The sequence below is a fragment of the Branchiostoma floridae genome, chromosome 14, assembly GCF_000003815.2.
Source record: "Branchiostoma floridae strain S238N-H82 chromosome 14, Bfl_VNyyK, whole genome shotgun sequence".
Taxonomy (NCBI): Eukaryota; Metazoa; Chordata; class Leptocardii; order Amphioxiformes; family Branchiostomatidae; genus Branchiostoma; species Branchiostoma floridae.
The window spans coordinates 12,297,762-12,311,532 of NC_049992.1; the positions used below are offsets into that span (position 1 = coordinate 12,297,762).

At 37.9% G+C, this 13,771-nt stretch overlaps 2 protein-coding genes across 3 annotated transcripts in view; one reads left to right on the forward strand and one right to left on the reverse strand.

Annotated features, from left to right (window-relative positions):
* Nucleotides 1-13,771, reverse strand: part of LOC118430302 (phosphoinositide 3-kinase regulatory subunit 4-like) — a gene marked incomplete in the record, with an annotated part of 28,708 nt that overhangs the window by 12,911 nt on the left and 2,026 nt on the right. The window contains 14 exon segments of one of the 2 annotated variants that reach the window (XM_035841047.1): nt 219-293; nt 629-713; nt 1,036-1,118; nt 1,396-1,435; nt 1,675-1,769; nt 2,179-2,274; nt 2,586-2,727; nt 3,146-3,190; nt 3,766-3,862; nt 4,375-4,450; nt 4,923-5,049; nt 11,664-11,875; nt 12,490-12,591; nt 13,064-13,213. In XM_035841047.1, the coding sequence (XP_035696940.1) occupies nt 219-293; nt 629-713; nt 1,036-1,118; nt 1,396-1,435; nt 1,675-1,769; nt 2,179-2,274; nt 2,586-2,727; nt 3,146-3,190; nt 3,766-3,862; nt 4,375-4,450; nt 4,923-5,049; nt 11,664-11,875; nt 12,490-12,591; nt 13,064-13,213 (1,425 nt within the window). 2 annotated transcript variants of the gene reach the window in all.
* LOC118430353 (mucin-5AC-like) lies at nt 6,175-11,179 on the forward strand. Its single transcript, XM_035841192.1, has 3 exons — nt 6,175-7,355; nt 8,021-9,049; nt 9,414-11,179. The coding sequence occupies exons 2-3, from the start codon at nt 8,042-8,044 to the stop codon at nt 9,585-9,587; spliced, it is 1,182 nt and encodes a 393-aa protein (XP_035697085.1). The 5' UTR covers nt 6,175-7,355; nt 8,021-8,041; the 3' UTR covers nt 9,588-11,179.

The window sequence follows — 13,771 nt, forward strand, 5'->3', positions numbered from 1 at the left end:
TCTGAAATCGAAGTCATACTATTCATTCCGATTTAGGAAAAAAATATTATCATGCACTAAGTCCACCTTTCACCCGTATCATTTTCACTTTAATACATATATGAACTAAGGATAGGAACTTTTATAACATTTTTACATAATGTAATTACAGTACTAGTGTAAAACATGTTATCTTATCTGAAGGTTGAAGTTACAGTCACACAACTGCAGTTACTCACCGAATCACTGAGTAGAATGACCACTTTCTGTTGGATCATCTCATGCAGGGCTTGTAGTTCTGTATCGTAGCTACCCTGGAGTGAAAATCAGAAAAATTCCTGGATCATACGCTATTTCACTGCACCACAGTGTTCTCATGATTAACTAGAAAAACACATAGAAAACCTACACCACTGTCAGTGATGTATAATTCCCCACAGTTCCTGAATTCAGCTACAATGTACAGTTCATTATAAATTGGACCTCGCAGTGGTGAAATGCCAATTACCATGTAATAAATACCTCATTCCCTGAGGTTTTGCAACAAATTACATATCTTTCACAATTTCATGCCATGATTCTTTGACCAGTGCCAGCAATTATCAGTTCCTTTTGGAATGAAATGCAAATGGTAATTGTTGAGGCATACCTGGAACTGCACACTTGGATCTTGCACAACATCATTGTCTTTGTCTTGGTCAGAACCCTGGTTCAACTGGACAAGTTCTAAAAACCTGATGAGGTAAAAAATGATTATTATAACAATATCCAATACATTACATCATACAAATGAGTTCACTATAAAATTCATTTCAGTTCATGACATCTAGGGGTTTGAAGTAAGTTTGTTTTAAATTTGCAGTTGAACCATAGCAACACAATGGAAATCCTAGTGCCAGATTGTACATTTTTGTGTGTCATGAGTTTGTTACTATCCCCCACTTGATTACACCTTTCCCTTGCAATTGCGTCACCCTTATAAAACTGTTAGGATTAACTAAAACAATTGATTACGATTCTAATTAGGCATGAAGAGACATGTCGATTATGACTGACCTGAGAGCCGTCTCTGCCAGCACTGCGATGTTTTCTGCGTACGCCACTCGGACAGCTACCACCTCGTCCTGTGTCAAGTGGGACTGTAAAAGGCGAATAAATAAAAATAAACACGAGCATGATATCAAAATGTTTATAGATAAGTAATGAACATGTAAACATCAGCAAAACTATCATTAAAGAGATTATACCTGTTGGAGTCATAATGTTACACACAAACACAAAATGAACTTTCTGCTTACTGATAGAAGTTCATACAGTGTAGAACTATAACTCAGCAACATGATTGTACAGTAGAATGGGGAGTTCTAGTAGTTAGTAATCCTGCTTTTTGATCAAAAGGTCAGAGCTTGTACTAACCAAGTTGGGCAGAATGTACTCTGGGAAGATGTTGGCATCACTGAAAAGAAAAGTATACAGAAACATTTTCAAATTGTTATATAAATGCATCTAAAATCCAAATATATATCAAAGCACATTTTTGACTGCATACGAGTGTAAATTGTCAATAAGCATAATCACTATTTCAGCAAGTATGCTTCCTTAATGTTTGCAAACAATCTTACTGAATGGCAGCTCAGAACAACTGCTACAATTACAGTAATTTACATGTACATATAGTACAGAACTTCGTCCTACCTTCTTGGTACCGTCTTGACAAATGAGAGACACCTAGTGAGAGTTTTCAGTGCTGCAGCTCTGACATGAGGAAATGGGTCGTTCACCATGAAGAGCTGCAGAGGAATATTAACGTAATATGGATGATCCTGATACTCCAAGACTAGTGTCAGACTCACATAAAACATACTAGATTCTAGTAAATGGCAAATACATGCTGTATAACTCAAATAATGTTCATTATTACTGAGCAAATTGAGTCAAATTATGAATAGCTAAAATCTACCAAGTCTTAAAACACTCTTCTCTGACTAATTAACAATGATTATCAATTTCCATGGTGACCATCATTTCCTTATTTGATAAATACTGGATAATTCAGTCAATATGCAAATTTGTCAACATTTAATTAATATTTTTCAACAAATGTTTCACCAAATAAATGTTTCCATATATGGAATGGGCCTACAGTACAATGATTCTTACCATATTTGGAATTAGCCCACATTATCTACATATTCTTACCATATATGGAATGAGCCTGTCCAGGATGATGTCAGAAGGAACATGTTCTGCCATGGATAACAGCAGTTCCAGAGCCATCAGCTTGGACACACAGAACTGGACAACGGGTGGATATAGGAAGGAATATTACAGCCATGTTTCATTGGACTTGGGAGTACTCAAAGTGACCATTTTCTATGATAGTTTTATTGTAACAGCAGATGTGATATACAAGAGGCGAGTAGAAAAGTCTCTTAGCTTATGGGATTCAAACGCGGGCCTATTGCAGATGTACAAAACTAATATCATATAACATTATAACAGATATGTATCATACTTCTTTTTCCTAATAGGTTATCTATCAAATATTTTTGGGAAAGTCACAATAAACAATTTGATTTTGTAAGTTTTTTTGGCAATGCACTGACCTTGAGGCTCCTGACTGTTGAAGTGATGAGGGAAATGATAACTACCAGTCCTGCTGTGTCACTTATGACCTCTGACCCATCCTTCCCATCATCCCCCTCTTGCACCAAGTTCATCAGAATCTTGTCAAGGTCATTCTTTAACCTGGCAAATAAAAGCTTTAAGTATGAATTCATACTCGGTGACTATTTGATTTTACTAGCAAAACACAATTCATCTTAACGTATCTACAAAACGTGAGACAAATTTTCATGATACAGCAAAACCTCTGGAATGAAAATGGTCCACAAGAAATGGAAATCTTAAAAATGATGATGTAAGAAGTCAGTTGTAAATTAAAGATATTATAGCTAGTTATTAGCTAGAAGGCATTCAAATCTGCATGATGTTTATTAAGTAACAAAATATGAGTAAAGCAGACAATACAAGCTTATGACAATAAAGACAATGTTACAATGTATGTGCTGTGCAGAACAGATATATTCAGTCAAAGAGGAACAAAGAGGTGGAAGTGTGATCATGCAGGTTTGGGGTTAAATGATAAACCACAAAGGAGTCTAACCTTGATATTTTATCATCAGTGAATACAGAGGGCATTTCAGTTGAGCTATGTGAGGAGAAGGCAACAGAAATACCAGAGGGAAAAGATACAGAAGAGAAAACAAGAAATAAATCTTGTGCAAGGGCAGAGAGCAAAGTATACCTAAGGAGTTTAGAAAATAATTGTGACGGAAAGAGATACTAGAGTTGGGTATATTTTGAAGAGGTCTAGCTTTCCCTGATGATTTGTGTATACTATTGTAGACACTGTACAGTTGTAGGTACATTGTACATGTGTATGATATTGTACAAATGTACCTGACAGTACTTTGTGTTCAAAATAGCAAAACCAACATTGTGATTAGATACAAGAAAGTATGTTAAAACCACATTAACATTACACAGTGTTGACCAAAGAAGTAATATGTCTAAAAAAATACACAATGTACTTGTTATACAGCTACTAAATTAAGACCTCTACAAGAAGTACATAGCTCTTGGGCAATTGGACAGATTCACTTCCTACAAGGAGACATACATGTAATATAATAGAGTTGTTCACACACTAAAGACCCACACAGCAGAAGGACACATATGACATATACCACTGGGAATCACAAAGTGACAGGTGTTGTACCATACCTGGCCACCTTGTCATCAGGTGCCATGATAGGTGTGCCAGCAAACCTCCCCATGTACAGCTTCAGAAATGAGTAGAAATAGTTGGGGAAGGCTTTCCCTGTGGAATTCATAAATTGTAGTTACTGTAAAAGACATTTACTGAAATCTTTATTTTTTGGCAAATCTCTAGAGGCAGAGGCATTTCTTATAATATCAAAAATTGTAGGAAATTGATTTTGCTTTCACTCAATGACTCAAGAGGCTATGGACGGACCTGTATGATATATGACATACGTAAGTACAAATATGATTGATACATGATGACATGTACAACAAAATGTAGGTGTCATCAAATGAGCAAGTCCAACTACAGGCCTTCTAGCATGTTTCATGGTATAACTGCAACAGAATTGCCTTTCCTTCAATCATTACTGCACACCCACTGAATGTCGTTAGTGGGTGTTTGAGGTGTGAAATTTTCACTCATGTCATCAAATCTTTCAATTAAGCATCATTAAAACAATGTTCTTTGCATCTATTTGCTGGATCCTAAAAGTGTGACAAAAATAGTGATCTACAAATGAAACATTCATTAATTTTCATGCAAACAGGATACTTATTATCACAAACCTTGCCACTGTTTTAGATACTCTTCAGCTGACAGTCTCTTGGCTGGGTCCTGTTGTATCATATGTTCTACAAGCTCCTGGAATGAGAAGAGAAATGCATTTTTAAGCAAAATATATGCACAAATTTCACCACTCTGGATCATATCAAGTGATTGAATCAAGTAGATTAGCATGCAAGTCGTGCAAACAGAAATAAAAGGTTAGCAATCATATGTACTTAGTAATATGTTTTACCTTCTTAACCCTTAGTTATAATTACTAACTAATATGTCTAAAGCAATATCTTTACAGACAAACAGACTGGTGCTGACTGTCCATCATAAGTTACTGTACCTGTTCAGCCAATGACACAATAGCAATCAGTGGTAAGACCAATGAGAGTGACTGCATGTCTGCCATATATTTGCACTCTTTTGTTGAATCTCTTCACTTTGATGGAGGTGGGCATGGCCATGGAAGCAGTCAATCGCAGTTTATATAACACATACATTCTGTTGATCAAAAAAGTAAAATTCATAATGATTCGTATGATACTCAGAGTGCACATACTCTAATATGTTCATCCTCTATCTTCTTGAGGGTATGTTTGGGGTAGAACTCGTCCTTCTTGTATGCCAGAAGTTGAGACAGGTCAAACAGCGGGCTTCCCTCCGTGAACAACTCTGCTATTACACATCTGAGGAACAAAACAAGGCAAAGCAAGGCAATCAGGGATAGCAGACTTCACCCCCTCATTCATTTGACAAGCATTCCAGTCTCACAACCAAATATAGCAGCACTGTGGATGCATTGTGTATTCATTTGAGCACACATACTGAAATGGCCAATGTCAAAAACAATTTTCTTACCGCCAGAGTACAGAGTGGCAGGGCAGTAGCCCGGTAGTACCACGACAATACCATGGCAGTATTATAGCAGTACCATGGCGGTACCATGGCAGTGGTGCGGCAGTGGTGCGGCCACATTTCATCATTGCATGAATTTTATCATTAGTTTAAACCAATTATATAAATCAGTTAATATGCAAAACAACAAAATTTTGTTTCACTTTCAAATATATGATAAAGTTTGATAAAGTCAGTCCTTCCAGTTGAAAGCTCTGAATGAAGCTATCTCACATAAATTACATTGTATCATAATATTATTATTGTTATCATTATTTTCAGTAGCCTTTATGTGTGTTTCTGTCAGTGAACAAGATACATGTAACTCAAGAACAGCTGGATGGATTGGGTTCATACTTGGTGTGTTGGTCACTTGTCACGTTAGTAAAGTTCACATACATACATGCACAAGTAGTTCCATTGTGTGTGTATTTAGTACAGATCCTGAGCAAACAAAGGCTTCCCATGAAGTTAAACCTCTTCTTGGAACTACTGGCAGGATTTCCTGTGTGTAAAGTCTGTTCAAGAATACGCTCTCATTCATATCATAAACATAAGTTCATTTTATGATTGGCTACCTTCGCCAAGAACGTTTTGGGTAGCATCCGTGTGTGTGTGTCAACACGTACAATAACTGGATTGAGTTGTCTTCATATTTTGTATGGCTATTCAATCATATGGGCCCCTTAGTTTAGCTAATATGTTAAAGGTTGACAACTCAGAGAAAACAGTACATATTCTATTTGTATAGAGAGCCTGATATACAAACAAAACCCTGGATAAAAAAATGTGTTCTCTGTTCTGGTCATTGACCAAGAATTTCCCTGGCATTCACAATATTTGTGCGTACCTTATACCCTTTTCATTTCACCCCTCAACGTGGTGAGAATTCAAACCCATCTAACCATGTGTATCTGTTTCAGACGGATCTTTAGGGGATTGACAACACACTTGTATCATGGTGGAGTTTACTATTTTTACTAGAGTTAACAATCCAAAACAGTTAAGGCAGAACTCCTTTTAGAGCCTCTGTACACCACTTTCTGCATGATCAGTAGACAAGAATTCAGTTACGCTTCTTTCCTGAAGAAATGTCAAAGGTCATACACAGTACAGGTGCACATATCTTATTAAAATAAGAGATTTGCTTTAGAATTAAAACAGCAATGCAGTGTACATTTTCAAGACAAATATAACAAACAAAATGTCTTCATTTCATTTCGAAAAGTACCATAATACCCTCCTTGAATTTTCATCAAACACACAAGTTGACTGTACATTGACTCAAAACAATCTGTATTGTGTCAAATCGATAATACATTGCAACTTAAACTCAATACCAATAAAAGTGCATCTTAGTACATATCTTTTTTTGGGAAAGCAGTTATCAAAACTGTTATTTTGTAAGACAAGAATTGAAAATCTTTCTGGTGAACTACTGAAAATGCAATGTGGTTTCCATCTTTGCACTCTTACAGTCTTTGCCTTTAAAAAGGTTTGTTATGAGTAAACATTGCTGGTAAAATGGCCAGAGGTGTTATATTACGGATCTGTAGAACAACAAGCAAAGTGACAATAAGTTAGTACACAGTTTAGGTGCCATATAAGGCATGAGCAGACACACCCTGTACTTTAAAGTACACAGTGTCAGTTAGACGTGACAGACCACTTCACTTTTCTCACGGGGGTGAGAAAAGTAAAATCATCTTATCTGTAGCATTTATGCCATTACGTTTGGTGATATGATATTATCAGTAAGTTCACATAGTGTAATAGTGAGAGAGAAAATTATTTGCTGTGAAATTTGATGGCATTGGATAAATATATGTAAGAAAGCAGAGTGGCTAAAGATGAGTTGGTATGTCTCATCTTGCATCTTGAAGACACAGGTAGCAGAACACAGACAGCACAACTGAACCACTGATGCCTTAAATTCTGGAGAAGAACAGACCACCTGGTCATCACAGATCAGAAGAATGTTTCCAGATGCCAGATTTATGAGCGGCTAGCCCCAGACAGGATGTCGTAAAACACCTGTGAGTTTCTTGTGTTGCAGGAAGTGGTAAGGACTTAGTGGCAGGTGACTTAGACCTCACAGGTAAGGACTCAGTTCTTCTGCAAGTTTCGTCTAGATCGTAAAGCAAAGAACATCACATTACTGCTGTGTTTGTAAACTGTTCACAAACAATAACCTGAGTATCATCACGATCAGTCTACACTGATTTTTCTACAGTCTTGAGCTGCTTTGGGAATCTTTATGGAGACAGTTCTGCTAGGTTAAGAGTGAACGGTAACATGAGCAGGGATCCATTGTGGCAAACAACTCTCTGGTTACAGCCCATTCCTTGGTTAAATGGATTTGGAGGCAAGAATCCTAAAAACAACAACACATAGTGTTCAACTATACATGTCACTGAGAGAGGAACTAAATCACTTAGAATTGTATTATAAGTACTTTTAGAACTCTATGCACCCTTTGAACTAAAGCTTCAAGCTAAGTGCAAGGCTCACTGAGGCTGTTGTATTTACCCTTAACCCTGCCGAGGTAGCCTCTTGGGACAGAGTTTGTATTAGTGAAGGGGTGAGATATATCCTGGAAACAATTGATGACAAAAGTATGATGCAACAAAATACAATTTACTCTAGGACTATAGAAATTAACAGTCTGAGATACTGATAAAGACATACTAATAAAACTTGTTTTCAAGTTCATGAATAAGAAATCAAGCTAAAATGTACCATTAAAGATCTTTTATTTTGCAGTCATAGTCTTTCCACAACAACATGGAAGCCTTTAACTGGATGTCAAGATCAGCATTTCCTCTGCTGTATCTCGGATTCTTTCTCCTGTTACCAACATTGGGAGTACCTTCCTACAAAATAGGACGACAGCTTCAAACAGTGACTACTGACACCGCAACGGTACCTTCAACAAGTGCCCTTAACACTGGTGGTACCACAGTCAGCTCTGCTGTAGGTACTTTCTCCAAAGGTACTGATGGTATTTCTTCCCAGCAAGGTGCCACCACAAGTACCAATGGTGGTACAATAACAGTAAGCCATGGAACTGCTACTGTAAATTCTTTGAAAAGTACTTTGTCGATGACAACTACGCAAACAACTGAAACAAGCTCAGCAGTGCCTTCCAAAACAATAAGTACGCCAACAGTCACTACCACTGGTGAAAACACTTCTCAAAAGTTCAGCACGCTTTCACCATCAACCATGGCAAGTACTGAACCCAAAGGAAGCACATCCGTATCAAATACAACAGCAGAAATGCTAGAAACAATCCCACAAACAATGCCTGGGACGACCGTTTTGATGACTGACACAATAAACACGACCATGAAAGCGCCACTGTCTACCGCAAGCGGGGCATACAACCAAACAAATTCTACCAACACCAAAAACATCACCGCTTCTATAAATCCCAGAAATTCGACAACGGCTACCACAGAAGTGAACCAGACCTGGACAACAGATACTTACAGCAGTTCCATCATGACTACGGTTGGAAATGTAACAGGCCAGGGATCATCTTCTGTTCTTAACCCAGACCAAGTCAAGGGTCTGATCATGATTTGTACCACCATTGGCTTCCTGACCATTCTCTCCATCGTTTCCTACTCCCTCAAAGTGTGCTGGTGGGACAAACGAACCCCTGGAAATGTTGAGAAGGGGAGAAAAGTCTACGAGGTTCCGCCAACAGCTCCTAGAAAAGTACCGAAGCGGAAGAAATCCTTGCCGAGGGATCCAAGGAGAGCCGGTAGAAGAGGTGACGATCTAGATGTATGTAAACTCATCTTCTGTGTATTCATACTTTAATAACTGTGCAATTTTTGTAAAAGGTCATAATAGATGAGAAGTATATACTCACCATGCATGTAAAAATATCAAGAATTCAAACCCCAAAAATTTAGATGGATGTACAAAAAGATACTTCAGACTTTTACAATCTGTACTTTTATAATCTGTACAAATTTGATACATGTGCCCTTAGAGTGCTTCATATGCATGTTAAAGACCTTGAGAATGTATTTACTAACTTAAAAGTGGATCATACAGTGACCTACATGTAAGTATACATCTACATGACAATTGTACTCTTGATTATTCACTTGGACATTGAACAAAATATTTTTTTCTGGCACAGTCTGACAGGCCATACCAGACGTTTGACTACGACAAGTATGATCACGCGTACATCCAACCCGTGGACCACCACCCCTCCGGTCGCTACGTGTACGCGTACGGTGGGTCGTCCAAGTCGTCCCTGGGGTCCATGCCCGAGGAACCTGAGGACGTCTATCTCAAGCTGCATGAGTGAAACTCCTTTATGTCTTGTAAGGTCCTGGTCATGTTTACACAATAGGTCCAAGACAGCAAATGACTGTTTAGTATCTAATACTAGCTCAAAAAAGAACAAGGAATAGTCATGCCTTCAAGTTACCAACCTTGGATTGAGGTGTTCAAATATTTGTACTTTCCCAGAACTATATATATCGTAGGGTGGAATTTGTCATCACCAAGCACAGTAGGGGCATCTTCATTGGATAGTTTTAAAGAACACTTGCAGATAGATGTTCAAAAGTTAGGTATGACGGATCGTTCAGTTTAATATAATCAGCTGCTTCCTCACCACATGCCTGCGAGGCTGGTGTGTTATGCCGAAGGGCAGCTACATGTACACCAGCTATATGTATATAGATACAGATATATGCAGATACAGATACAGGATTAAGGACGTTCTTGGGACAATAATGTGTAGATGTGTCATACAAAAATCAAGTTCAGCTTTGTGACAGAAAAAGATTAAGCCTTGATATAATGTTTCTTATATCCAAAGCTTTTTTAAAAATTCTATGACAAAAAACTGAACAATGATCGTGCCTTAAGTATGGACAGTTCAGAATTTTGTTTTGGCTGTGCCAAAACAAAACTACACTGAATGGCTTTCCATCCAAATCTGACTTACACTCTTTCATGTATGACATGTATTGTATGATGCAAAATGCTGCTCTGGGAGAAATCTAAAAGGAAGGTACTCTCTCACTGTTGCATGTGTGAACATTTAGATCCTTAAAAAGCTTTGTATTTGGTGTCGATATAAAAACGTTCCTGTAAAATAAGTTTTAAGAGCTTGTTGTTTGTAGTTGTTGTTTTATACATGCTGAGTGATGTACTACATTTTTTATCTAAGTCAGTGATCATCATGATCACAAAAGATGTTTAATGTAAGATATTGTTCCTTAGAGTTTTCATTGACCTTTTTTCTTATCAACAATCTATGTAGTCAAGTGCCAAAAGACTATCCTTGCAGGAAGAAGGTTCAAAATGTGCTAAATGTAAATATCAAAATGCACTAGTCTTACAACTTGCTGGTCATGTTCTTCAAGATTTTTAAACAGAATGTATATTATATTATTGTAATATTTGTATTCTAGAGTAAAGAGCTTCATGCTTTACCAACCGTAATGAAATAATAATAGGAAGAAATGCTTTTTTTAGATAATTATCCATACAAAATAAAGTGTTCTAAAACACCTGGTAAGAACAAAGCTCAATACAAAGATACCACAGTGACTGTAGTACAAACACCAACTACTGAAACAAACAAAAGACATACAACTGTGTGAACTGTCCTTTAGTTTTTCTGAGGTAAGTTTATCCTTAAGATATATTTAATACTGGCATGACAGACTTTTGAATCCAAGCATCAATTAAATGTTTCAAAGAAAACAAACCACAACTGATGTGCATAAATGTACATTAAGTTAAGTGTAGAAATTATACAAGTAGGTACTTCACATTGTACTATTTCTATGTGTCTGGTTGTATGGTGGTTAATCTTTAATTAGCAGTGCAGAAGATATGTAAGATGTGCTTTGATGTTGAATATGAATAAACAAGATTGACTCATGAGTGTGAAAATAGAACATGTAATTATCTCCATGAACAATGGAGATATAGTTTTGGGTGGGTGTCTTTTTGTCTGTCTGTTTGTGTTTCTGGACTTTTGTAATCAGCATACCTCAAGAACCTCTGTGATATAGCTGGATGGTGTACAATGATATTTGGAATGTGGGTAGGTGTCAGTTTTTGGCCTCCTGGTATGTGACCTTAATACTGCAGTAGAAATTCCATTTTAAAAAAATCTTTTGACCTGGATGTGCTAGTGGCAGATAGCTTCTGACATAAAGAATACGCTGTGTTTTTTTGGGTCCCCTAGCAGGTTGCTCTGGAACTTCAAGAGTGCTTTTGTCAAAATCAGGTCAAATTCGGGTCACCAGATCCGGCAGGTGTATCCAGATCTGGCAGGTCACCGAATCCGGCAGGTCATATATCGGATCTGACAGAGGATCACTACACATATTCAGCTAACACTGCAGGAAAAAAGACTCACCCTACAGAGAATATATCCATGGCAGCCGTGAGGTCCCCCAGTCGGACGTTTATTAACCCCTCCTCTGCCAAGGACGTCTCCAGGAGAGTCTGCATCTTGTTTCCCTTCTTCATCTCTTCCTCCTGCCTCACGTCCACGAACCGCTCCGGCGCGATGTAGCAGACACGACGACGGGAGGTGTCAAAGAAGTAGGAGAAGTCTGCAGGATGGTCCTGAACAAAGGGTAAATAATAATTTGAAAGCGGCTACATTACAAAATTCGAAACATCTACAAATTTTCTCAGTTATCTATGACCTCAACCTTGAGAAAAAACTTGACGGCAACTACTCTAAGATGCTACGTGCGCCTCTAAACATCTCCTGGAGAACACATCCTACAAAAACCTGTTGAATGGAGATCTACCACCGTTATCTCAAGTCATACGAGAAAGAAGGTTGAGGTTTGCTGGTCACGCATGGCAGAGTAAAGATGAGATCATTAGTGACGTTCTGGTGTGTACTCCCAAACATGGTCATCCTAGCATACACATGTACATAGACCACGCAAAACATATCTATATCAACTCTGTGAAGATACTGGCTGCTCGGCTGAAGATCTGTCCAAGGCTATGGAGGATAAGGAAGGATGGAGGGAAGGAGTCATGTCCATCCGTGCAACCATCGATATTGAATTTGATATCAGATATACATGTACACATCACCACATGAAATCCACTTTAACTTTCAAAGACAAAAGAATAAACTCATATGGCATGCAAACCTTAAGTACTTTAGTATACATACTCTTCCTTGCTGTTTGCTATGTGAAATGTGAGGAATGCAATACCTCAGGTAGATACGTAGGCTTGAAGCTGGCAAAGTCAGTGAGAAGGACCCAGTTCCACCCGGTCACCATCACATTCTCTGTCTTAATGTCACCATGGCAAACCTGGAACAAAAATATCCATTAACCAGAGTTCCACGACCTCATACCTTTGCCTGATAATTTCGTCTTGAAAAATGCAAATGATACGCAAAGAAGTCTATCGTTAGCATAGTACAAAATTGCCTATAGAACAGCCCGAGCTGGAGCAAAAGTTCTGAGCATGACTCAAAGGGATAAAATATATCACTGAATTTCAATTAATAAGATAATTAGTTGATTAATGTATGAATCAATTTATTTTTATGAATCAATAAACTAATGGCTATATTGATAAAATTTACATATGAATTGACATAGATTATAAACATTAAGACCTTATTTGGATTACCGGAAAAATACTAGGATTTAAGTGACACATCATAGGTATTTCATACATAATTCTTTTCTTATACTTTTGCCTTTAAACTGATACATCATTTGAATTCTTGACATAAAGATGTAGTACCTGGCATTATTAACAACATGTAACCATTACCTTGAGTTTGTGGGCCTGGTTCAGAGCACAGAGGAGCTGGAAGGCGATCCACCTCTTCTCCACACTGTTGAGGAAGGGTCTGGTACTGATCCTGTCGTACAGGTTCCCTCGGACATACTGTCTGAACAGGAGGGCTGCCTTCTCCGACAACTGGGAAACAAATAAACGGTTGTTGGCTTTAGTTCTGCGCTAGAATCCCTATAGCTAGCTAGCAGGCAACGATGTTGTGCCCTTGGAAAAGGTACTTTTTACCTACTACTGTAGTATTTCCTCAGTTGATTTAGTTAAAAATGTACATAACCTATGTTAGGGACGTTCTCTCTGATATGACCTAAAGCCTTGTTTGAGGAGAGCCACATCTTGAGCATGTTAAAGAACACAACAAACTTATTTATAATTGTATATATATAGGGGTCTATCCTGATATGTCTGGTCCTACGCAGCTTGAACCTAGGTATACTGTAAGTACAAACAATTTGAAAGTAAGTTATGCCCAAAGGCAGTTTCCTTGCTATGTAATGAAAACTAAGCACAAAGAGTTATCAATATTAAGTTATTGGGTTACTAATAGTTATCAATATCAAGGTAGATCAGAAGCAGGCATCGGATGTCGGCCCTAGGAGAGATCCCCGATCGCAATCTATACTAGTAGAATCGTCGATTCTCCTAGGAGAGACCCCGATCAGAGCTGGCCCTAGGACCCCAGAT